At 40.2% G+C, this 27,278-nt stretch overlaps 1 protein-coding gene across 3 annotated transcripts in view; it reads right to left on the bottom strand.

The window, feature by feature from the left end:
• TRANK1 (tetratricopeptide repeat and ankyrin repeat containing 1) overlaps nucleotides 1-27,278 on the bottom strand; it is a 110,787-nt gene that overhangs the window by 53,494 nt on the left and 30,015 nt on the right. For all 3 annotated transcript variants that reach the window (XM_012745418.3, XM_012745416.3, XM_012745417.2), the window contains exons 2-8: nucleotides 25,760-25,886; nucleotides 22,647-22,797; nucleotides 19,664-19,782; nucleotides 16,511-16,594; nucleotides 16,146-16,284; nucleotides 13,880-14,011; nucleotides 795-965 (exon numbers count right to left, since the gene is read on the bottom strand). In XM_012745418.3, coding sequence (XP_012600872.2) covers nucleotides 795-965; nucleotides 13,880-14,011; nucleotides 16,146-16,284; nucleotides 16,511-16,594; nucleotides 19,664-19,782; nucleotides 22,647-22,797; nucleotides 25,760-25,886 — 923 coding nt within the window. The remainder of the gene's footprint in view (nucleotides 1-794; nucleotides 966-13,879; nucleotides 14,012-16,145; nucleotides 16,285-16,510; nucleotides 16,595-19,663; nucleotides 19,783-22,646; nucleotides 22,798-25,759; nucleotides 25,887-27,278) is intronic.

The following is a 27,278-nucleotide window of genomic DNA, read 5'->3' on the forward strand; positions in this document are numbered from 1 at the left end:
ATCCATAAAAAACTTACCTAAGTAGGTAATCTAGCAGATCAAGAAAGAAATCTATGCAGATAACATGAGCCACAAGAGTCATATATGAGTGCAACTACAGGAAGCACAAAAATATATGTTTCATTAAACTGGGATGCTTAAAGGGCATCACATTTAAAGAGCAAGTTTTGGGAATATTTGGTGATTCTGTTTTATGAGTCCAGTCATGTTACTAGTTGTAGAAAGAATTATATTTACATAATCATACACCATGCAAATGCCACTCACTGGTTTTCAATTTTTAGAATCTATCTAAAGATGAAACAGAAAACTTACAGTTAAGAAATAGAATGTTAATGATAAAAATAACATTACTAGACAAAATCCAACAAGTAGGACTGACACAGCCAAGCACTTCATCTTATATAGCAGAGTCTGTCAACAGATGCTGTCCCAAAGTGGTAAATCAAGATAGACATATAAATGTATACTAAATTATTGGCAGTAATTGTTTCTGAGAAGTAGGCATGATTTTTATGTCCTATTCTGTCTTACTTTTTTTTCTATGTGCATGCATGAAAAAAATTACTCATACTGTCCAAAGGTGGACATGGATAAGTAAGTTCCCAGAATGTCGTAGGTGCTCTCTAAATAAGAGTTGACTCATTCTACCTTTCCAAAAAAGCGAACAAGTTTTCCAAAGATTGGGAGGTCTCACTTCCATCAAGTGTGCCAAGAAGAGAAAAATTGATTTGTACCTAATGTTACAGAATCAATTTTAAGCCCCCCAAAAGTTAATCCACTGGAAGCTGTACCTGATAAGTCCTTAGAACACATAGTCAGCTTTCCCAAGTGGCTGTTGATTTTCTCGATGGCTTTGAAGTTCTTATTCCTCTTCAGGACATCCACAGCAGACCGAGACTGTCGATCCAGCAAAGTGGGATCTGCTCCAAAGCGCAGGAGCATCTGCACATCTTCTGTTTGTCCTAGGGCAGGCCAAAATGAGAAGTAGGGATTGTCATGATTCCTTCCATAAGGAGATGTCCCCATGAGTGCTCTTATTCCAGTTCCCTGCCTGAGCAGCCTGGGGTAAGAGGATCAAGGTCCCTCTGTTTATAGAACCTAAACTACCAGGCTCAAGAGGACCAAGGTCCCTGTTTATAGAACTACCAGGCTCGGGGCAGGCCACCCAACTGCCCTGAAGCAAAGAGTTCTGTGTGGAGTGGGAAGGACAATGGCTTTTAAAAGGTTCAGAAGTGCGCTCCTCTCTACCTTTCTCCCCTCTCCTTGGCAACAAGCTAGGAGAGGGGGAATCTGGTTACTAGGCAACAGTTACAGCTGTAAGGATAACAGCAAGCTGTGACTTCAGATTTCTTTATTCCCTAGAGAGGAAACAGAATATTCTTCCAGAAAAAAGCCTGTCTGGGGACAGGAGAAGAAAGTGGCAATTGCTTTAGCATCAGGAGTTTTTTGTTGTCACTCTTACCACCCTCCCAGCCCCAATCCTCTGGCTGTCAACTCCATTTGCTGCTCTGATGTGTCTATTGCCAACCATTAAGATATCTCTGTGATCACAGATATGACAATTTTCAGATTGAAACAGGTATATCCCTAGGGCTACACAAAGACTTATGTAGGCAGAGAGAGTTAAACAAATCAGTGCCTGATCTCCAACTTTCATATATAAGCTTTCCTAAAATTCACCTCCTGATAAGGCACCTTTATTCCAGGTATCATCCTGCTCATGGGGTTCCTCTTCCCAATCTCCCAGTCACAAACTGTCCTCCCACTTCACAAAAATTTTTTAAAATAAAGTCATACTTCATACCCATGGAGAATCCCACCGTGGTAGGCAAAATTCACAGAGGTGTAGACACACCTTCTCCCTGTTATTCAATCAAATACTAAGTTCTGCTGCGATGAGATTCTGCAAAAATAATTAAGGTCCCAAATCAACTGACTTTAAGATAGGGAGATTACCTAGGTGGGCCTGACCTAATCACATGAGTCCTAAAGGTCAACATTCTAGAGGTCAGAGATGGAAGAGTTCAGAGATTGGAAGTATGAGAGGGAGTTGATGCACAAGAAATTCTCCTGTGTTGGTTTTGAGAATATAGGGAACCACAGAACAGGGAGTATGTGTGGCCTGTAGAAGCTGAGAGCAGCCTCTGGGTGCTAGCCAGTAGGGAAATGGGAACCTCAGTCAAAGAACTGGATTCTATCACAACCATGTGAACTTAAAAGATGGCCTACAACTCCAGATGAGAACACAATCAAAGCCAACACCTTAATTTCAGCCTTGCAAGACAATGACTCAGAACACCATACCATAAGATGGCCTACAACTCCAGATGAGAACACAATCAAAGCCAACACCTTGATTTCAGCCTTGCAAGACAATGACTCAGAACACCATACCGTATCCCTAACCTATAGAACTGTGAGCTAATAAATGGGTGTTGCTTTAAACCACTTAGTATATGGTCATTTGTTACATGACATAGGAAACTAATACAATTACTACAGTACACTGCTCCAAAGGAGGTAAAAACTCCTGAACTTCAAGGTATCAACCCAAGGGACAATTAAAACTAACTGATGCCTGCAAAGCCTCCTTTAAAAGGCACTACAATCCACCACCTACCTTCCTACCTCCAAAATTGTATTTTTATGTTTATTATAGAAAATTTTACCATATTTATGTTGTTTAGATAAGCTATGTAGTAATAATTTTAGTAATAATTCAATCTAGAAAAAATTTAACCCTGAGCCTTACAATAACAGAAATGTTTTAAAAGTAAGTTATACAAGTACATTTGTTCCAGAAGAGGATCACTGGATGACCTATAAGATGTTTAAACATAAAATACCTTAGAGAAAACTTCTTTTAGAAAAATAAACTGGAACTATGATCCAAAAAGAGGAATGCACAAGTTGAAATTTTTGATTATTGAAGAACTTATCCATGACTTTTTTTCTTTTTTTAGCAATAAGAATTCTCAGAGTCCAATGTCCAGGCTTTTTAAAATGGATGTTGAAGGGTATGAAATTTCTGTGGCATCATATTATATTCTATTATATACAAATAAATAACAGTTTTATTTTAACATATCAACATGTACAAAATCTAAAAATTTCCTTCTTACAATTATTTAGACTCACAGATAAAAAAAAATTCTAGATGTCAATTTAAAAACACATAAAGAGGTACAGAGGTTTTCAAAATTCTTTAAGGGGATAAGGAAGCAAAATTTGAAGACCACTAACAAACTAGACTTACATTTTGCCTGGCTAGTTTTCCTGAGAACAACCCAGTTTTCCTTTGAGAAAGTACCTCTTCCGCCTCAGCCTACCAAATTTGATGGAATGAATACCGGACAAACAAGCCAGTCACCACAAGATCCTCCACCACTGCCGCAGCTCCAGAGGCTAACACCTCGCCAGCGTCTGGCCAATTAGATCATCCCATCCTCTGGCTGTCCCAAGCCTCACCAGGATCTGGCCAATAGGATCATTCTTCACCAGGCTCTAGCCATTCAGATCATCACATACCTCACACTCTGTCCCACCCCCCAGCTGAAGGGGCTAAGGCCGCGCCAGGGGCTTAGCCAATCAGATCATTCCATCCTTCTGGCTCCGTTCTATCCTTCCCCCTCCAGGGATAACACCTGACCAGGCTCTAGCCAATCAGATCATTCCATCCTTCTGGCTCTGTTCTATTACCCCCCCTTCCAGGGATAACGCTTGACCAGGATCTAGCCAATCAGAGCATTCCATCCTTCTGGCTCTAGTGATTGGTTCATAGAAGACATGTGGCCAAAGTCGGTCCCTAAGACACACCGGTTGGACTTTTACTGAAATACTGATTGGGACTGAGACTGACGATTTGGCGGAATATAAGCCGGAAGGTTCTGGCAGCCTCAAATGAAAGAGAGCCTGCCTAAGAATGAACCTAACACGGAAGAAAACAGAGCTAAGAGGCAAGACAAGATTCTTGACACCACCTCTGGGGTGAGCACTTGGGCCAAACTCTGGACTCTTCAGTCATATGAGCCAATAAATTCCCTTTCTTATTAAATCAGTTTGAGTGTCTGTTGCTAGTAACCAAGACAGATGCAACTAGCCTCAAACCATCCTCACTTCTTCAATTGTAGGAGATGACTATTTCTAGGCTTTAGGTCCTGCTGGTGAGTTCCTGAGACTCTGCCTTTCTGGGCCTCTCAAACCACTATGTGCCAGAGCCAGTGGGACCATCATAACAGCCAGCGCCTACCAAAATGCCAACAAAACTGAAGATTTCTAAGGGCCTGCTGATGCTGCAATTACTTCTAACAGTGGATTTAAAATTCAGGCCATTATTAAAGAATCTGGAGAATTCTTGATTCTCCATGTACCAAAAAATACTGGAGATGGAGATAATCTCGGGCAATGCTGGGGCAACCTTTCTGGGGTTCAAGTTAGCAACAGCGTTCAAAATCAAAATATATAACAATACGCTAACTTCTCAAACACATAGGTTTTTATTTGTATATCATAAAATATTTACAGAAGAAAACATAAGATGTTAATAACATTCATTCCTCAGTGGCTAAAGGACAAAGGTAGGATAGAGACTCTCAGTGTATACCTTTTGTACCTTTTGATTTTTGAATGTAGTATGTTTAAAATTAAAATTTATCCAAATAAACAAAATGTACGAATCCTTCAAACAAGCAATTTCTCAACTGTAGGGAATCATCCTACAAATACATCCCCACTGAGTCACAAAGATATGTGTAGAATGGTCTCTGAGCATCATTTTCAATTGCACAATAAACTAAAAAACATTTAAACATTCATCAGTAGCATAGGGTCACAATAGAGAATTCTGTGAGCTGTTAAAAAAACAAAATAGCTATACAGGTACTATTAGGGAAAGATGGCTAAGATACATTGTTTAGTGAAAGAAGCAAGTTGCTGAACAGAATGTAGAGTGTGCTCACATTTGTATTTGAAAGGGGAAAAATGGGCTTTATAAATACACATATTGACAAGATCCACAAAAATATGTTTTGATAGTTGAAGTTGTAGAAAAGGATTTACTTTTTATCATATATTCTTTTGAAATATTTGAAATTTTTTTTTTACCAAGAGCATGAACTTTCAATTTTTTCCCTTTAAAAATTTTTTAAATGAGATATAGTTCACATACCATAAAATTCATCATTTTAAAAGTATATAATTCAATGGGTCTTGGAATATTTATAAAGTTGTACAACTATCACCATTATCCAATTCCAGAACATTTTCATTACCCCAAAAAGAAATCTTACATGCATTAATAATCACTCCCTACTCCCCCTTTCCAAACCTCTGGAAACCAATAATCTATCTTCTGTCTCTAGGGATTTCTTTATTCTGGATATTTTATATAAATTAAATCATGCCATGTGTAGCCTTTTATATCTAGCATCTTTCACTTAGCATGTTTTCAAGGTTCATCATATTGTAGCATGTACCAGTACTTCCTTTTATAGCTAAATAATATTCTGCTGAATGGCTATACATTTTGTTTATCCATTCATCAGATGATAAAGATTTGGGCTGTTTCCACTTTTTGGGCTATTGTGAATAATGCTGTGAATAATCAAATATAAGTTTTTGTTTTGGCATATGTTTACATTTCTCTTAGCTATATACCTATGTGCATATTTCTGGGTCCTATGGTAACTGTTTACATTTTTTAGTAACTGCCAGACTGCTTTCCAAAGCAAATACACCATTTTTCTTACCCACCAGTAAGAAAAGATCCAATTTTTCCACATCCTTGTCAACACTTGTCCTGGTCTATCCTTTTTTCATTTTAGCCACCCCGGTGGGTATGAAATATACTTTAAATTTTTATAATAGTTGTTAGAAAGGTGATTCAAAGAACCCTGCACATATGAATAGGCAAAGAAATGAGTAAAATAGAGCAAATAATCCAAAATTAGTGGTATCTCAAATCACTGAGGTCAAAATAAACTTTTAAATAAGCAGTGCTGAGACAAAGGGGTAGCCATTTGGAAAAAGATAAAACTAGATTCTTACATTAAACTCCAATGGAACAGGAATCTAAATGTAAGAAAATAAAGCCCTACAGGCACTAGGAGAAAATATGAGTGAATTCCTTTTTAACTTTCATATAGTAGGGAAAGACTTCTAACTCTAACTCCAAATCTGGGAGCAATAAAACAATAGATTGATAAATTTAAGTATATAAAAAGAAAAAACCTGCATAACAAAGAAGGTCAAAGTTACAAGATAACTGACAAACTGGGAGAAAAATATTCACAATATATACTATAGATGCTAATGAACAAAGAATTTTTAAAAATTGAAGACAAAGGACCACAAATCATATCAAAAAATGGAAAAGAAACATAAACATATAATTCACATAAAAAGATATAAAAATGATTCTCAAACACATAAAAAAAGTTCAAACTCACACATGATTAGAGAAACGCAAATTAAAACAACACTGACAATAGCAATTCTCACCTATCAGACTGAAAAATTTTTTTGACCATGACAACAAATTATATGTTGTGGTTGTTATATGGTGTGACTGTTGGGAGAGAGGCACCCTCATCCATCATCGGTGGTAATGCAAATCAGTGCAACCCTGCTAGATAAAACCTTGACAAGCTCTAACAAAACTACATATGTGTTCATGCATTGAACTGATATGGAGTGATTTCCAGGAACTCGTAAAGATAAAAGCCAAGTGCCAAAAAATATCTATACAATCATTCTTCATGTGAAAAAGAACCAGATGTAAGAAAATACACATGTGTGTGCTTCTTGCTGCAAAAGAAATCCAGGAAGAATAAGCCTGAAATTAAAGTAACTGATTCTCTACAGGGATGGACGGGAAAGGGACAGAAAGGAGGAGGAGATGGGAATGGGGAGGTGGAGTAGGGATGAGGAAGTGACACTTCTCTAAGTATATCTTCTTATAAAGTTCTGACTCCTAGGACCACAGTAATGTTTCACATGCCCTTCACATACTCAAAATATAAACAAACAAAATCAATCAGGATGTGGAGAGAATATTAAAATGGAATACAAACACTAAAAAAAAAAAATGAGGCTGGGTGTCCTACAAATTACTAACATAACCACAGTAAAGAGCGTGGTAAAGAAACAAACTAAAAATACCTTAACCTGATGCTCTAAGGCTGAAGACAAAAAACACAGAATATAATTGAACATAAAATGAACATAAATCTAATCAGTAAAGTGTTTCTCACAGGGGTATGGATTAGCTAGTCTGAAACTCTCACGGAACTGAACAAATAAGTAAATATATTATAGATGAGAGAGTGTTACTCATCTCGTCTCATCTCTCAATTTTAAAAAAAGGCTAAATGATCACGGTGTTTGGACTGGAATAAAAAATATCAGTAAGGATGGTTTTATATCTGGGTTCTCTGTTCTGTTCCACTGGTCAATGTCCCTGTTCTTGTGCTAATTCCAAGCTGTTTTAATTGCTCTAGCCTTGTAGTATAGTTTGAAGTCTGGTAAATTGATATCTCCCATTTTGTTTTTATTGCCTAGGATTGCTTTTGCTATACAGGGTCTTCTCTGGTTCCATATGAAGCATAAAATTATTTTTTCTATATCTGTGAAAAATGATGATGGTATTTTAATAGGGATTGCATTGACTCTGTAGGTCACTTTGGGTAGGATAGACATTTTAACAATGTTGATTCTGCCAACCCACGAGCTTGGTATGGTCCTCCACCTGCTTACATCCTCTGTTATTTCATTCTTCAGTGTTTCATAGTTCTCCCTGTAGAGGTCTTTTACCTCCCTAGTTAAATATATTCGTAGGTACTTTATTTTCTTTGTTGCTATTTTGAAGGGAATTGAGTCTTTGATTTGGTTCTCACTTTGACTGTTGTTGGTATATATGAATGATCCAGCAATACCATTTGATCCAGCAATACCACTACTGGGCATCTACCCAAAAGAACAAAAGTCACTCTATGAAAAAGACACCTGTGCTCGAATGTTTATAGCAGCACAGTTCACCATTGCAAAGATGTGGAAACAACCCAAGTGTCCATCAGTACATGAGTGGAGTAATAAAATGTGGCATATGTATACCATGGAGTACTATTCAGCTATAAGAAACAAAGGTGATATAGCACCTCTTGTATTTTCCTGGATAGAGCTGGAACCCATTCTATTAAGTGAAGTATCCCAAGAATGGAAAAACAAGCACCACATGTACTCACCAGCAAATTGGTATTAACTGATCAACACCTAAGTGGACATATAGAAATAATATCTATCAGGTGACAGGCTGGTGGCAGGGAGGAAATGGGTATATACATACATAATGAGTGTGATGCACACCAACTGGGGGATGGACATGCTTGAAGCTCTGACTCGAGGGGGGAGAAGGGGCAAGGGAAATATACGTAACCTTAACATTTGTACCCCCATAATATGCTGGAAAAATAAATTTTAAAAAATGTACGTTATTTTATAAAAATCTAACTACTATGTACTTAATAATTTCAAAAAATGAAAACTATGTGTCAATTTTTTAAAAATTAAAAAAAATAAAACTTATACTGCTGGCAAACAAAAAATATATATCATAAAAATGCATGGTTTCTAATACAAACATATGTAGAAACATACAGTAATATAGATGTGTTATCATCAGTTAGTACACATACAGGTATATCTAGCTTTATCTCCTGAGAAGTCCCAGAAATAATGACATTCCAGTTAGCAATGTCATATCTAGTACCAGATTTTTTGTTTCCTGTACTATTCTCCAACAAAAGGGACAAGGGATCCTTAAAGAAATAGTTGATTCCAGGCTGGGACAGGGAACATTCAAGATGAGCTTGGAGCACCTTGTGGTGCCTGAAAGTAAGAAAATCCTCAAAAAAGGATGGGGACTTGTCAAAGGAACATAGGAGCCAATCCGAAGGAGTCTTACAGCTAAAGCTGGAATAATCTGAGCAACAAAATAAATAATGATAGTATTGGATTTTATTCCCATAGAATAAGATAAATATCCATTGGTCCATACTGAAATAATTAAATAACTGAAAAAATATATGAGAAGAAGGAACTCTTCATTACAGAGAATTCCAAGCAATAAATGTAGAAGGAAAGAAGAAAATTTTAAAAATCAACATTAATTAAAGACCATAGTAATAACTGTTGCTAAAAAGAGTCACCAATGGATATTAAAATTAGCTGGCAAAAGTTTCAGGAGAAACAGGATATGTGCATAGTTTCATACTATCTCCTCTAAGATATTTATTAACTATAAAAGATGGTAATTTTGCAGATCACACCTTAACCAATCAAGATTAACATCATAAGACATGCCCATCAATTCATGAGTGAATTAATAAAATGTGGTATATGTATACCATGGAGTACTACTGAGCCACAAAAGACAATGGAGATCTCCACTCAGAGGCCACTAACACCTATCAAAAATATCAATATGATCTTTCACAGAATTAAAATTAAAAACTATCCTAAAATTGATAGGGAACCAAAAAAGAGCCCAACTAGCCAAAGCAATCCTGAGCAAAAAGAACAAAACTGGAAGCATCACATTGCCTGACTTCAAAATTATACTACAAGACTACAGTAATCAAAATATCACAGTACTGGCCGGGCGCTGTGGCTCACGCCTGTAATCCTAGCTCTTGGGAGGCCGAGGCGGGCGGATTGCTCAAGGTCAGGAGTTCGAAACCAGCCTGAGCAAGAGTGAGACCCCGTCTCTACTATAAATAGAAAGAAATTAATTGGCCAACTGATATATATATAAAAAAAAAAATTAGCCGGGCATGGTGGCGCATGCCTGTAGTCCCAGCTACCCGGGAGGCTGAGGCAGAAGGATCACTCGAGCCCAGGAGTTTGAGGTTGCTGTGAGCTAGGCTGACGCCACGGCACTCACTCTAGCCTGGGCAACAAAGCGAGACTCTGTCTCAAAAAAAAAAAAAAAAAAAATATCACAGTACTGGTATAAAAATAGACGTATAGATCAATGGAACAGAACAGAGAATCCACAAATAAAGCCACATATTTACAGCCAACCAATCTTTGACAAAATCAACAAGGGCATACAATTGGGGAAAAATACTCTTTTCAAATAAACGGTGTTGGGAAAATTGGACTACCATATGCTGAAGAATGAAACTGGACCCCTATCTCTCACCATATACAAAAACCAACTCAAGATTGATTAAAGACTTGAATGTAAAGCCTGAAACTATAAAAAATACTAGAAAAAAAAACTAGGGAAAACACTTTAGGACATTGGGCTAGGCAAAGAATTTATGACTAAAACTGCAAAAAGCACAGGCAACAAAAACAAAAAAGACAAATGGGACTTAATTAAATTAAAAGGCTTCTGCATAGCAAAAGAAATAATCAAAAGAATGAATGGACAGACAACCTGCAGAATAGGAGAAAATATATGCAATCTATGCATCCTATAGGGGATTAATATCCTGAATTTACAAGGAACAACTCAACAAAACAGCCTAACTAATCCCATTAAACAGTGAGCAAAGGATATGAATAGACATTTTTTAAAAGAAGACATACAAATGACCAACAGGCATATGAAAAAATGTTCAACATCACTAATCATCACAGAAATGCAAATTAAAACCACAATGAGATATCTTACACCAATCAGAATAACTATTATTAAAAAGATTTAAAAAATGGGCCAGGCGTGGTGGCTCACGCCTGTAATCCTAGCACTCTGGGAGGCTGAGGCGGGTGGATCTTTGAGCTCAGGAGTTCGAGAACAGACTGAGAAAGAGCAAGACCTCATCTCTACTAAAAATACAAAGAAATTAATTGGCCAACTAAAAATATATAGAAAAAAATTAGCCAGGCATGGTGGCACATGCCTGTAGTCCCAGATACTAAGGAGGCTGAGGCAGAAGGATCGCTTGAGCCCAGGAGTTTGAGGTTGCCGTGAGCTAGGCTGATGCTTCGGCACACTAGCCTGGGCAACAGAGTGAGACTCTGTCTCAAAAAATAAAGAAAGAAAGAAACGATGTGGAGAAAAGGGACTTATACAGTGTTGGTGAGAATGTAAATTAGTACAACCTCTATGGAAAACAATATGGAGATTTCTTTTTTTGTTTGTTTGCAAAAGTTTATTTCAGAAGTGTGGTTTGATAGGTATATATGCAGGCATACCGTTCATATCCCTGTCATTTCTGAAGAGCACATGTGGCAAATTAGGAAAATTGATATGGGTCTGCTCTACACATCTTAGATTGTAGTAAGTCATCATTAGTCACATGGCTGCCACTGCCTCCCAAAGCAAATCCATCTTTTTCTTTTCCAATTTATTTATTTTCTTTTTTTTTTTTAATTTCAGAATGTTATGGGAGTACAAACATTTTGATTACATGGTTAATGCCTGTGCATCACCCAAGCCAGAGCTACAAGCCTGTCCATCCCCCATACAGTCCACTCTGCACCCATTAGTTATGAATTTACCCATCCCCTCCCCCTTCTTCCCACCTGCGCAGCACCCAATGAATCTTACCTCCATGTGAGCACCTGGAGATTTCCGAAAGAACTAAAAATAGAACTACCATTCAACCTAATAATTACACTAATCGGTATCCACCCAAAGGAAAAGAAATCATTATATATTAAAAAAATACCTGCACCCATATGCTTATCACAGTACTATTCACAATAGCAAAGATATGGAATGAACCTAGGTGTCCATCAGCAGAGGATTGGATAAAGAAAATGTGGTATATAGACAACAGAGTACTATTCAGCCATAAAAAAATTAAATCATGTCTTTTGCAGCAATATGCATGGAACTGAAGGCCATTATCTCAAGTGAAACCAGTCAGACACAGAAAGACAAATACTGCATGTTCTCACTTACAAGTGGGATATGCATAACATATACACATGAATGTGGAGTGTGGAATAATAGATCATGGAGACTTGAAAGAGTGAGGGGCAGTAGATGATGAAAGATCACATAACACATACAATGTATGTTATTTGAGTGGTGTATTCCCTAAAAGCCCTGACTTCATCACTATGTAATCTATGCATGAAACATTATACTTGTATCCCATAAACTTATACAGGAAAAAAAGGAAATAGTCTAAAAGCATGCTGTCCAATATAGTAGCCATTAAGCCATATATGGTTATTGAGCACTTAAAATGTGGCTAGCCCATATTGAGATGTGCTGAAAAAGAGTGAAATACATGCTGGCTTTCAAAGATTAGTACAAAACAAACAAAAATAGAAAATATATCAATAATGTTTATATCATTACAAAAAGAAATGATAATATTTTGGATACATGGTTTATATAAAATATATTTTTAAAATTAATTTCATCTATTTTTTAGATGACAAAAAATTTTTAAATTGTATATGTGCACATGTTTATAGTAGCACCATTCATAATAGAAAGTGGAAGCAACCCAAATGTCCATCAACTGATGGATGAATAAACAAAATGTGATATATTCATACAAGAGAATATTACTTGGCAATAAAAAAGAATGAAATACTGATTCATTCTATGACACAGATGAACCTTGAAAATATGCTAGCGAAAGAAGCCATTCACAAAAGGTGACAAATTATATTATTCCCTTTATATGAAATGTCCAGAGCAGACAAATCCATAGAGACGAAAAGCAGGTAAGTGGTTGCTTAGGGCTTCAAGGGCGGGAAATGGGGAATGATCGCTATTGGGTATGAGGTATCTTTTGGGGATAATAAAAATGTTTTAAAATGTATTGTGATGATGATTATACAACTCACTATAGCAAAAAGCACTGAATTGTACACTTTATACAGGTGAATTATGGCATATATGAATGATATTTGAATAAAGCTCAAAAAAATCCATAGGATGCCTTTTCTGAGGGGAATGACATTAGAGTGACAAGCCTCACTTGGGCTCCTCCTGAGTTTAAAGAAAGAAAGCTGCAATTTCCTACCCAGAGGACCAGAGGTTCCCAACTGGAGGCCTTTGGGCTGTGTCTAGTCCAGAGGCATGTTTAATTCTGAGCTTACATTTGAAAATCCTGAGATTTCAGTTTTTAAAAATCCAGCTTCCCAACATCTCTTGCCATCAGCAGATGACAGCCCAGCCTGGCTCCCCTGATAAGCATTAGGCTGCGACAGCACCAGCACAGAGCTCCCCACCACTCCCTGCCACCTCCCTTCCACTGAGGCTGAGAGTCCATTACCATTATGGAAAAAATGTTTTTCTCCATCCAAATAAGATAACAAAAACTGAGGGGGTCTCAGAGTTTCAGGAAAAAATGAGTGACTTCAGAGAGCTCTGTGGGAGTAAACACAGTTTGCCTGTTTCACAGGCTAACAAGGTACACCTGTGTCAAAAGAAACAGCTTTTCCTTGCATGTGCCAGCTTCACTCTTTCCGGTGGTCTGTCTGGCCCCAGTGGGTACGGACGTCTGCAATTCCTGTGTGAGATTCTAAGCACCATAAAGGCAGAATCGTGTCTGTTGTCTGCTTCACAACTTATCTCTGGCAGCTAACACAGATTTGGCATAAAATACAGCACCTTAGTAACCATGTGATGAGGGAGGGAAATCTCACAAATGTAGTGAGAAGCCAATGTCCTAGTCATTCAACCTCACAGAAGCCATTTAAAGGTGAAAGAGCACATGGAGCCCAGAATCCCTCCTTCTCTCACTCACCTCCCTTCTGCACCCAGCCCGCTCTCAAGCACGTTTAACCCCCTGAGCCGGGGACAGGATGGAATGGGCAAACGTTGACAGTCTGTTGTGTGTGGGCCTTCAAACGCCTGAAACCATCCAGCCCACGGCACATGCTCCAGCGTGGTGCTGCTACTTACGCTTGATGTGGTAGCCTGGGGAGTGGGCGGCCACGATGTGCAGGACGGTGCAGCCATCCTGATCCTTCTGGTTGATGCGGCCTTTCCACTCAGGCTTGTGGTCCATTAACCACCTGAAAAGACGGTTTTCCCCTAAAGGGAATTAAAAGGACTTACTGATGTTATTTTCTACACACAGAAAATCAGCAAAGCGAGTCAATGTGTACCCCATTGAGGTAACCAAACGGGGACCCCAACACGTTTCCACTCCCCACAAACAGGTGTGGGAGACACAGGAGTTTGTAAATTGAAAGGATCAGTTAGGTCAGGTTTGCTAGGAGCCTGAGACAGGGTTTCTTATACATGTGACTGATTGAGCTAGAGATATCAGGAGAAAGAGAGGGAAGGAAGCAGGACAGGGCAGGAGAGGGAGCTAAGCAAGAAAGTGGTCCTAGCTGGAATCGCTCCAGCTGGCCCCACAACCCCACGATGAGCTCTGGGGCAGGAACTGCACCACAGCCTTGGCCCACCCTGAGGGATGGGAGCTGGCCTTTTGAATCCCCATGTCATCTAGTCAAGAGCTACAGAATGCCCCTGGGGAGCGAGGGGAGGTCCAGAGAGAACCTCCCTAAGAAGCATGCCTGCTGACAAAGAGCAATTCTTGAGCGAGGGGACAGCTGTGAAGTGTTAGCAGCCAACACTGACAGCAGGTGGGGGTGGTGAAGAGTTTTCCACTTCACTAATCAAGACAGTATCTCTGATTAGCTTATCCTACTACATTACTATCAGTGGGACACACATTTTAAATTCTTTTCCCAGCCTCCTTCTTTGTAGCTCTTAGAAAGCCACAAACCTCTGCCAACTCTGTGGACACCATCTGTCACCATGCCAGAGTTGTCCTCTGAGAAATGAATTAGGGATAAACTTGAAGGCTTGTTCTTACCAACACCACCTGTAACTGCAGGAGCTAACTTAAAGAGTAGAACACAATGTGGAATCATGACATTGATAATCATAGGCACACTTCTTGGCATTCTAGTTTCCTAATCTGAAACTGGAAGGGTTAGATTAAATTGCTTTTAATCAGACTTTACTTTTAAATGTTTTATCCACCAATCCCTGACTAAGAATAAAATCTCCTATGCACTCTCCATGATATGAAAGAGATAATGATGGCACACATCTGGTTAAAGCAAAGAGGGTCCCAACTCATCATTCCCCCATTCCCCAGGAGATGATACAGCCTATAAGAGGTAGACTAGACAAATTCTTCTGGTCCCTTCTGGCTCTAAAATGTTATGGGCAAATGTCCAATAGTGACACCACATAATGGAAAGGAAAACAAACTTCTGTCTTAAGTGTGAGTGTGTGTTAATGATAAAATAAAAATATTTTATTTTAAAAATAAAATAAAATAAAAATATTTTATTTTATATTTAAAATTTAAATCCTAAATCCTATAACTAGATGATGAAGCTTTAAAAAAATAATAATCTAATGGGCTGGGCACAGTAGCTCACACCTGGGAGGTCAAGGTGGGAGGATCACTTGAGGCCAGGAGTTCAAGACCAGCCTGGGCAACATAACAAGACTCCATCGCTACAAAAAATTTTAAAAATTAGCCAAGCATTTTGGCACATGCTTGCCTGTAGTCCTAGCTACTCAGGAAGCTGAGGCAGGAGAATTGCTTGAGCCCAGGAATTGGAGGCTGTAGTGAGCTATGATCACACCACTGTATTCCAGACTGGGCAATAGAATGAGACCCTGTCTCTAAAAATGATAATAATAATAATTTTATGAAAATAGCAGTCCTTTAAAAGAACCATAACCAAACTGTACCAGCAAGATCCCATGTGCCCCTTGAGATCCTCCCAGCCACAGTCCCAGAACACAGCAATCACCAGAAAATGAACGTTAGGAAAAAGACCAAAGCTGTCTTTGCCAGCAGGAGGAAACCCCACATCTCTCCTGAGAGTACTGCCCAGCAAAAGCCGTCTGTCCCAAGTCCCGTCCTTTGGTCCCAGGGCTCCATCCTGCTGCCAGGAACATGGAATCCTTCCAGTTGGGTCTCCTGTAGCTACCAGGTCCCAGGAGAAATAAAAATGATGCTGTTTCCCTGCTGCTTCATTCATTTGAATAATCAAATAATTTGAATATTCAAATGATTCAAATATTCTACATTCAAGGGGCTAACTTCTAGTTTCACTTGAGCTCAGCAGAGTCCCAGAGCCCAGAGCTCAGAGCTGGAAGGGCAGCCTGGAGGGTATATAACTGGGAGAAGACTCACTCGCTTGGATACAGAGTCGCATGAGGGCATGAAGAGGGTATGGTCCTATAGTCTCGATACTTGCACCGATGGAGATGAGCCACTGGACTAACTTAGGAACATGTTCCATTTTTTCATAAAGTCCAATGTAGACATATTTCTGGGGAAAAAACACACAGGAAGAATCATGAAAGTCACTACATCAATATGAAACTTCCAACTTCTTCACTGATAGTTTGAAATCAGTAAAATCTAGATTAGCTGTGGCCCAAGCGTAAGATTATTATAAATAACAAATTTGTGGTGAGGCAGTTGAAGAGGAAGATCCCAGATACAAGGCTGAAGTAGCCTGATTTGAAGCCATATGTTTCAAGAAGCCACCTTACCTCAAAGAGAGTTCTCAGTGATAACTCTGGGACATGGATATTTCTTGGTAGTCGGTCTTTTTTCGTTGCCAGAAGTAGAAATGACTGGTGGGAGGGGAGAAAAAGAACAGGTAGGAATAACGTTCCCCACATAGGCTACTAGAGCAGAGAGGTTATTTTAAGCTTTTAAACAAGCAAACAAAAAACAACCCACCCTCTACCTTGTCTCCTTTTTAAAGCTACCTGCCAAGTTTTTCAGCCTGAGCCCTGATAATCAAAGTCTGTCTAGCCAACCTCCTGTTCCTGCTGAGGGCTAAGGTCCCTTTCTACTTCCTCAAAGCTTGCTGAGGACAGGAGCAGCTGATGTCATGCAGCATTTCAGAGAGTACAGTGGTAGTAGGGTAAAAAAATAAAGTAATGCCCTGCAAAGTTCTTAAACCTTAGCAAGCAGAAGACTCAAATCCTTTGGAAATATCCCATCTCAATCAATTCTTTAGCACATCAGAGTTTCATAAGCCCCAAGTATTTGGAGTCTAATATACCCTACTGAGTGGAGTGCTGGACCAGGCTCCTATCAGCTAGTGAGATGATTGTGCACATCTTTTCCCAACTCTAAGTCCTGTATGTCACAATAGCACCTGAAAATTGGCCATGGCTAGAGTATTTACACTATGGAAATTGGCAAATGCTACAAGCAGGACTTTTTTGTTTTTTTTTTTCAGAGAGCCAGTTGTTAAACCAATAAGCCTGTCTAAACTCACTGAGGAGACTGAATCCCAAAGAGGTTAAGCAACTTCCCCTACATCATAGCACATCCTGAGAAGACCCTATTGAGATCATCTACATATGCCAAAAAATCTAAGAGTTCCAGGCTCTGGTATGACCATGACTGGAGACCCAGTCTCAGCTCCAACCTCCCTCATGTAAGCTCCTGCCAGTAGACTCAGGACTATGGAAACTGAGCCTATGGCCACATCCTGCTTCTAGTTTCTTTCAGTTTAATGCCCATCTTAACTGCTCACCCTAAGAAGTTCCTACTACCCACACTCTACCCCAGATGATATATGTTGAGGTTCTAACAGTTCCCATTTCTGGCCTGGCTTTTATAAGATGCCTCTGTCTCCAATATTTGGGAATCACCTGAGTCCCACTTCAGGCAGGATATTAGATCTGCCACTTGGGCTAGGCTGGATTCCAGGGCCTTCCCTTGACTGGCTCCATTCTTTCACTCCCCACCTAGGTCATGTCGCTACCCAACACTGGGAAGAAGAAACAGAGTCCTTTCCTGGGTGCTGTAAATTGAAACATTTCTGCTAACAAGGCATAAAGCTTCCTACTTGTAGCTCCACTCTAGCACTTGGAATCACAGAATTTCAGAACTTTTTTTTTAAATAAAGCTAGAAAGATCCTTATAGATCTCTTAGTCCAGCCATTTTATCCAAAGAGAAAAGATTTCAATGATTTTAAGGGGGCCCTGGATTTCCAACTCCTGATTTCCCAAGAGTCCAGTCTGCTTTCCTTATTCCTGCAGCCTGCCCTCCCAAGGCCTTTTAATATGGGGATAACCTTCGGGGCACCCATGGCTGGAATTTAGGGGGTTTCCCATGAGCCCCTGGAAACTATACACATTATTGTCTGAGCCTGCAAAGAAAGCCCCATAGATTTCATTATATTTCCAATGAAATCCATGACCTTGCCAAATATTTAATTCTCTATTCTAAAGTCATTCAGCCTGCCTGGATCAGCAGTCCTTGACAGGTTGCCCTTGCTCTTGGTGACTTTTTCTGGACTGCTCAGCTTTAGGAAGCCCAGCAGGCCCTTTCTAACTGACCTCCCTGCCTTGGCCAGCCCATTCTTATGAGCACTTATACCTATCATTCACTGAGTCTTTAGCATATGCCAGGTCTTATAAAACACCTTAGTTAAATGCCCGGTACATTGTAAGCCTTCAACAAATATTAGCTGATATTATTATTAGGTACTCTGTTTCATTATTTCTAATGGTTACCAAAACCCTGAGAGAACAGGTCTATATGATGCAACTCACAAATGAGGAAATAAGGCTCGAGAGGAAGTAATGAGGCCAAAATAGTAAGTGGAGGATTATGATTCAAGGACACATCTGTGTGAAATGGAAGTCCAGGCTCCACAGTCCATTTGCTCCTTCATTCCATGGATTCCTGACCCCAGGTTCAGGTCCTACATTGATATGGTTTGGATGAATGGCCCCTCCAAATGTCGTGTTGAAATCTGCCATTTGATAATTTAAAAGAATCTTGTTTTTGATAGATTTGTTTAGTTCCTGGGGAGGCTGGACATTTTAATGTTATTTGCTATTTTCATAAAATATTACATTTGTGAATTATCTTTTCAAAAAAAAAAAAGAAATCTGATTTCCAGTGTTAGGAGGTAGGCCCTGGTGGGAGGTATTTGGATCATGAGGGAAGATCCCTCATGGATGGCTTGGTGGCCTCCCTGAGATAATGTTCACTTCATTAGTTGACGGATAGCAGTATGTTTGTTTAAAGGAGTCTGGCACCACCTCCTCTTTTGCTTGCTCCTGCTGTCACCATATGACACATTTGCTCCCCCTTCACCTTTCTTCTTGATTAGAAGCTCCCTGAAGCCCTCACTAGATGCAGATGCTGGCTCAATAATTCTTGTACAGCTTGCAGAACCATGAGCCAAATAAACCTCTTTTGTTTACAATTTATGCAGCCTCAGGTATTTCTTTATAGCAACGCAAAACTAACACAGATCCTACAACCTCACTTAGCTGCTATTCAAATGTTTAAAACCATACAGAAACCCTTGCGAGCAGCACAGACAGGTCATCTGGGCCCACACTAGCTAAGGCACCATAAAAAAAGATTGTGAAGATGAACATGCAATTATTTATTTTCCTCATTAGCATTTGGATTTTACATTTCTTTATGACAATGGAGAGACAGAGCAAGGAGTGGGGTTGCCACAATCTAAGTATTTTTCCCATCTTTAAAACTTGCTGATTAATCTATCTCAATGACTTTCCATCTTTAATGATATCCCAGTTAAAAGTTATTCTGGCATTAAGGTAAACAAATAAAATAAATTGTAATTCCTCAGTGCAACAGCAAGAAAACATGTAATCAAGCATGTACTTTCCCCAAAAAAGAGCCATCTCCTTTTACTTACATGCCATAATCCTTTCTTTGCCAACTTTTCTATTACAGATTGCCACACTTCTGTTGAGAATCCAGTCGTGAAAATATTATCAAAGCAGGGCAAGAAACTTTGTAAAACAATGGAGTCACCTAAAAGAAAGTTCCATAATAAAGAAATTTTAATGTGGAGAAACTCTAGAACATTTGGGAAAAGGTCCTCCAGTTAAGACCACATATAGACAAATGGTCAATTAAAGACATCAGAAAGATGGCCGGGCGCGGTGGCTCACGCCTGTAATCCTAGCACTCTGGGAGGCTGAGGCGGGTGGATTGCTCGAGGTCAGGAGTTTGAAACCAGCCTGAGCAAGAGTGAGACCCCGTCGCTACTATAAATAGAAAGAAATTAATCAGCCAACTAATATATATAGAAAAAATTAGCTGGGCATGGTGGCTCATGCCTGTAGTCCCAGCTACTCGGGAGGCTGAGGCAGCAGGATTGCTTGAGCCCAGGAGTTTGAGGTTGCTGTGAGCTAGGCTGATGCCACGGCACTCGCGCTAGACTGGGCGACAAAGTGAGACTCTGTCTCAAAAAAATAAAAATAAAAAAAAAAGATATCAGAAAGAAAAGCATTTTCAAAGTGGTATAAAGTCCTTTATAATTGACTCAAGTGGCAATTTTTTTTTTTTTTTAAGACACTGTCTTCCTCTGTCACTCAGTCTGGAGTGCAGTGGCCTCATCACAGCTCAATGCAACCTCTAACTCCGGGGCTCAAGTGACCCTCCCACCTCAGCCTCCCGAGTAGCTGGGACTACAGGCATGTGCCACTACACTCAGCTAATTTTTCTATATTTTATAGGGATGGGGTCTCACTCTTGCTCAGGCAGTTTTCAAAGTGCTAGCCTCAAGTAATCCTTTCACCTCGGACTCCCAACGTGCTAAGATTATAGGTGTGAGCTACCTCACACAGCCAGAAATGGCAATTATTTTAAGTTCACCCATAAAAATCAATTCCCTAAGAGTTAGGCAGCGTAATATGAACTAACATTCACTTTACTTTTCTATTTTCCAAGCCCAATGATATGTATTCATATTTAATCCCTCAAACAAATTACTAAGGCAGTGCCTATTATCTCCATTTACAGAGAAGGAAACAGAAGCTTAAAGGAAGTTACAAAACTCACTTCCTTTGAAAAATGTGACAAATATTGTTACCCAAAAGATTAGAAACTATGACAAATGAAGGTAATATTCATGGCATATCATGCAGTGCGTTCAAAAAACCAAGACTGGACAAAAACCAAGACTGGAACCTAGATCTGCCAACTGTTTTAATCAATACACATTTATCTAACCCAGTGGACCATCAACCCACTGCACCTCATGATCCTCCAAACCACATCTCTCAAGCTCATGGACAAGAGTCCCCACTTGACCAAGGGGACAGGTCAAGTGTCAGAATAACTTGGCACATCTTCCAGAATTATTAATTTCAAAAATAAGCAAGTATCAAAACAAACATAAATATCAAAACAAACATGTACTATATGAAAGGATACAAAATTTCCATAAATATATTTTTCAAAATTTAGAAATTGGGTCATGAACATACATTTACTATCCAAAAAAGAGTTCATTGGTGGAAAAGTATTACACGCACTGCCTTAAGAAGTCCTGTTAACTGTCCCCGTTCAGGGTGAGGGCAGAATGGAAACTACCATTATCTTAAGGGTTGGTTATTTTAAGGGGCGGTCACCAAGAAGCAGTTGTTTGGAATTCCCATAACTCCAGCCTGGATTCTGACAAAAGAGTGACATTTAAAAGATGCAGAGAAGACAGTGAGGAAGTGCAGGGAATAGGCCAAGGCATCAGATTAGAAGGTAAAATCTGGCCACTCTAGGTAAAAGGTCAACAGGAGAGCTACGCCCCATCAGCCCTTATCTAGAGACCTTCTGCTTTTCTGTCTAGGGGACATGGCTGGACCTGCCTCTAACCCCTTCCCACCGCTTGATACTGCTCTAACCCCGTCTTTGGGCCCAACTTGTCAAAATTTGTGGGACTCCATTCATATACCACAAAAGTTGCTCTCTCACAATTGCAGTGGGAACAGTTGGATTGATAACAGATGATCAGTTGTCAGCAGTGATTTCCCCATATCTGAAAGCCAAAGACTGTTCCTCAGCAATGCTAACATGTACCATTTTTCACATTTTAACCTTTCTGCCATTGGAGCATGTCTTCCTACAATCGCTGTCGTTTCTCACTGGCAGAACATAAACAAACGGCACATCTTAAATCAGTGCAACGTAAATCTGATCAAACACAGTATTTGAAGACAGCGGCCTGGTCATTGGTAGAACTTTAGACTGCATCATCACTGGCAAGGTGCATACCACATTGTGCTTTACAGGTTTCTGATTTTGACTAATCTGGGCCCCTGACAAAGCCATCTCACAGGCCAGGTCATTAGAGTAGTAATCTAATGCAGCAATGCAAAAGGGTCCCTTCCTCCAGCGGACAAGTCCGCAGCTCATGCTGAGCCGGGCACTGAGCATCGCAGCCATGATGCTGAGCACTCATTATCAACTTTCACAGGATCCTCCATCAGCCCTTCCAGGTTATGTTCATAGCAAACCAGAATAATTTTCTTAACATATTGGAGAAATACTCGTGATAATCACAGGAAAGAGCAAAAATCACATAAGACAAGTAGAAGTATAAGTAAGGAAATTTCTGTGAATAACAACACAGAACACTTAAGGGGTCTGAAACAAAACTCCCAAAGCCTTAAGTCGTCCGTGCAAAAAGACTTAGCTGTTTTTACAAGGGCTTTAGCCACCAAAGCTTCCAACATACTAATGTGCAAACCAGTTTCATTCAAACTACATAAATCAGCCACAAAGAAATTATCCGCCCTGAAATTATCTCCACAGGAGCCTGAGTCTCCAGGAACTATTCAAATAAAATGACAAGTACTTAAAAAAAAAAAAAAAAAGTGTCCCCAGTCCCGACTTACTGCTCATAGTGGTGAAGACTCCAACAAGGAAATCAGCAACCTGTGCCTGGTCTTGACTGCTCTGCACAAGCCGCAGACCCTCAAAAAACATGCGAGCTGCTTCATAAGGCTGGCGCAACCGCAGCAAGGAATAACCAGCTCGGTAGTATCCCTGGGATAGGAAAAAAACCAGCACAGTCATGTACTATATCTCTCTTACCTGCCGCTGAAAGGAAAGGCAACATTAGGGGAAATCCAACTCTAGAAGTCTTGCTTCTCTGTAAACATGGACTTCCAACAAGCACTGGATACAGGGTTTCCACATTATATTCTGTGCCACATTTTCCCTGTCATTTTTTAATGGCCAAGAAAACAATCGCTTTCAAATACATGACTCATACACCATATAACATATGACACAGAGAGAAGGAAGTAGGCCTGCTTCCCATTATATGTGGGGTTTATTTATTCATACTTCAAATCAAGGCCTGGGCCAGAACAGAGGATGAAAAAATCCTACAACTAGTGTTCAGGAAAAGAATGCGATTGTCATGTAAACACAGAAGTTGTTCCCTGCTCCTTTCAATCAAAGTAAACACAATTTCCACTGGGTATGTAAGAAAAAAAGAATGTAATGACAAGCACTGAGATTTACTGAGCTCCATATCTGGTATATATTAGCAATATATCTCAGAGGCAAAAAAAAATTTTTTTGATTTCTGTAAAAAGGACTCTCAAATAGGAATAAAATGATATTGCCTTCCCCACTTTGATCATCCAAATCAGCATAAGGGATCTACCAAAGCAATTTTCTAAATTAACTGGTGTTCACCAGCTGGGTTCATAAAAAAGCAAGCATTTAAAAATTTCACATAGCACCAAGTCTCTGATTATTTATTGATTTGTTTTAACCTTCATTTGAAAGTCTCAAGATCTCAGATAACAATTTAAAAAAGAAGGACAAAATGTGTGTTTTGTTTTCTTTTGTCCAACCAAGCAAGCAAGCCAAGATGGTATAGAACCTCCCATTTCTTTGCTTTCCTCAGATTGAAGTTTCTTTCTTTCTTTCTTTCTCTTTTGGAAGGAGGTAGGGGATCAGAATATGCCACCCCAAAAGATGGCAGTCTGGCATAAGGATTATTTTGACCTGAAGGCATTTGAGATTTAACAGATACAAAAAGAAGTCTTCCCAGGGCTTCACTTAACTGACTAAAGGAAGAAACTCCTAAGAAATGAGAATTTCCAGAAATCTCTTCTCCCAGGGAAGTTTTATGGCCATGAAGAAGACTTAAAGTCAGCACCAAGATGGGCCTGCACAAACACAAACCTTGCTAAGATAGCCCTTATCTTCCATTAGTTTCCCGCCCACACCCCTCTCCAGTTTATAGCTCCTAGAGCTTAACAACTCTTTGTCTTGTCATCTCCACAATTTATCATTCTTTGTTTAGAATGGTATACAAGCTCTCAGGCCTATCTGCTTCTTTGGGGTCTTCACTTCTTTTATAGGAAGATCCCATGTCACATAAAAGTTAACATCAAATAAGATTTGTATGCTTTTCTCCTGTTAATAAGTCTCTTGTCAGTCTAATTTGTTAAGGTCACAGACACCAAACGAAAAGTGGGTAGAAGGGAAAATGTTTTTTTCTCCTCCCCTACAGACTACAGAGGACAATGGCTGTTGGGGAGGAGAGTAGAGATGGAGAGAGACACCCAGGAGCTCTGAGCAAGAGTGGGGAGGTACCCTGACAGCTGTGCTATCAGCTTTGGCCGCTCAAAGAAGAACCCAGGAGCATCACCCAGGACAACCTCAGCCCCTTGGGCCACAGCCATTGCCTCCACCTCAGGGATGTGGGCAAACCCAACTACTCCCCATCCCATACCAGTTTAAGATGGTAAAACCCTAAACTGCCTTTGAGAAGAATTTCTCAGGAATACATTCCCATTTTTAAAACTAGTCAACAACGTCTAAAGTATTCATCCTTCAAGAACAGAGAGGCTCTACCTATAATGTAAAATATCCAAATCCCTCTCTCAGGGTTGGAACAATCTATAGGGCAAACCTCCCCCACTCCCTTCTGTTCTGTTTCTAGCAATCATACATGAAATGCAGATCACTGAGAATATAAACAACTCCTGTTCACTGAGTACCAACAAATTTACTTAATGTTTCCTTAATCCACAAAGCAACGCTAAGGCATAGGCATTATCTCACCTTACAGTTGAGGAAAGTAAGGCTTAAAGAGAGAAAAGTAGATTCGTCCAAGCTGCTGAAATTAGTACGCAGCAGAGCATGAGACAGAAAGGCCTGTGCTTTTCCCACTTTATGGTGGAGCCTCTCTATAAATTGCCTATACCACTAATTTGACACTTAATTTTATGTTATGCTTCTTTAGCTGGCTCCAGAATCACTGTTGAATTTAAGGCCTCTGATTTTAATGCTAGTCCTCTCCCCAGCTTGAATGTGAATCACTCGAGGGCTGGGATGGTGTCTTCTACTCCTTTTGTCTGCCTTGGGGCACCAAGAACAGTGAAGGTGCCTTGAAGAGTGGCATTCAGGGCATTTTAGCTGAAAAAACAGTCACATGATCATTTGACCTTTGTTAACAACCTTACTGACCTCTCAAACTTCCCTGATCTCTCCAAGGAGCTGGTTTCTACTGTAAGAAGTGCTTCTGAAGAATCTGCATCGTGCTGTCCACCCAGCTTGCATTTGAAATAAAGCTTTACTAAAATGAAACTTGCAAACAGCAAAGAACGTGAACAGATAATGAGTGATGGTGTGACTACACTAGACCAAAACAAGCTGCTCCGTGATCTCCACTGCACAGCACTCCATTCACTAGGAGGCCAAGCTCCCCTGTCCTCTACAAGTGCACTTAAACCCTTGGCCAGCATGCTTTTCACTCTTCTCCAGATAATTCTCACATGCCCTATGGGCATCTGCCCGAAGTGCAAAGAGAGTTGAACTAGAAGCACTCCTAGCATTTCCATTTTAAAATAAGGGACAAAAAGAAGCAGGTTAAGAGAAAGGAGACAGCAGCCCCCACCCCCCGCTGCCACTCCCCTCCCTGTACCTTCACTTGCCCCCCCAACCCCCACCCCCGCCATACCCTCCTCACTCACCCCACCCCTACCTTCACGTAGGTTGGATCCCACTGGAGACATTCCTTGGCAGCAACAAACGCCTCGTTCCACTTCCCAAGGCTGTAAAACGCATTGGATTTGTTGCACAGCAGCACAGCCAAGTCCCTCGGGGGAACCCTTTGAGAAAGAACAAACCAGTGGTCTGTAAAGCAGTCATTTTGCAAATACAGAAAATCCTTGAAGGCCACCGCTCTGGTACTGGCTGTTGCCACCAGGAAGGGGGTTTCAGGAGAAAATGTCTCATTTATGATTATCAGACCAGTCTCACGGGTTCCTAGAAAGCCTGGAGCATTTACAGTGTACAAATCTGTCCTTCCCCACTCTCAAATCTCTGCCCCTACCTTTTAACGACAAATGTTCTCAACACCTTGGTTCCATCCCCCACTGATTTCCACAGATCTTTTTATTTTTTGAGACCACTGGATAACATGCTGGGAAGATAGTGACCGATCCTAATGACGGAGAGCATGGAGTTCCCACTGAGACTTTATATGGAGTTCAGATACAGTATGAACCACTCTACATGCATGTCACAGGAAGGGCCATTAAGAACATGTGATCACACCATCTCCACTGCCAGCTCTCAGAAAAACAGGCTGTAGGTAGAAGGCCTGTGCAGGCCCTGGGAGCAGGGTCTATGGGCATGAAATTCCAGGGTCCTGGTACCCATAGTGTGGACCAAAGGGGAGAGGCAAGGACTCTGCGTAAGACCCTGGCCCCACAGACTCCTGCCTATGATGAGAGGCACAGCTGCCAGATGGCCAAGGGGGTAGGGGTGCCCTAAAACATGGCAGGGCAACAGCCCCTTTTGTGTGTGTCTACTAGACCCTAGGGTAATGCAGCTTCAAGGCTGGTGCTGAAACCAGGTTGAAAGAAGAAGGAAAATGCAAAAAAAAAAAACCCACAATACGTAAAGAGAAGCCCAGGTGCCACTGGAATGTTAAGACACATGAGAAAGAAAAGCAAGGCTTATGATTTCTTTTTTTATTTAATATTTTAATTGCAAAAATAATACAAATCACTATAGAAAAGTAAGGTAATACAGATAAGCACAAAAATAAAACAATGTATAAATCACCTCTATTACCACCCGCACCCTCAATGCTTTGTGTGTCTGGTTCTTTCTGGCCCATCATTCCCTCTCAGTGAAGGGATGAGGCTCCAGAAACGCAAAAGAGGCAATGGGTGATTAGCACGGGAGCTGCGAATGCCAGTGTTGGAGACACCATCGTGCCCATCCCAGACACCCTGGCCGGTGCAGCCATTCCCAGTCACAGTGACTGTTGGCTGCAGCTAGGGGCTCTCAGCACCCTGCTCTCCAGAGATTAAGCCTCAGCCTAATGAGAGCTGCCCTCTCACCAGGAAATAACACCCATGGTTATGGACTGAATTGTGTCCCCTCTCAAAATTCATAGGTTGAAGTCCTTAACCCCAATGTCAGAGTATCTGGAGATGGAGCCTTTGGGAAGTAACTATGTTTAGATGAGGTCATGAAGGTGAGGCCCTCAT

This window comes from Microcebus murinus, chromosome 1 (assembly GCF_040939455.1).
Source record: "Microcebus murinus isolate Inina chromosome 1, M.murinus_Inina_mat1.0, whole genome shotgun sequence".
Taxonomy (NCBI): domain Eukaryota; kingdom Metazoa; phylum Chordata; class Mammalia; order Primates; family Cheirogaleidae; genus Microcebus; species Microcebus murinus.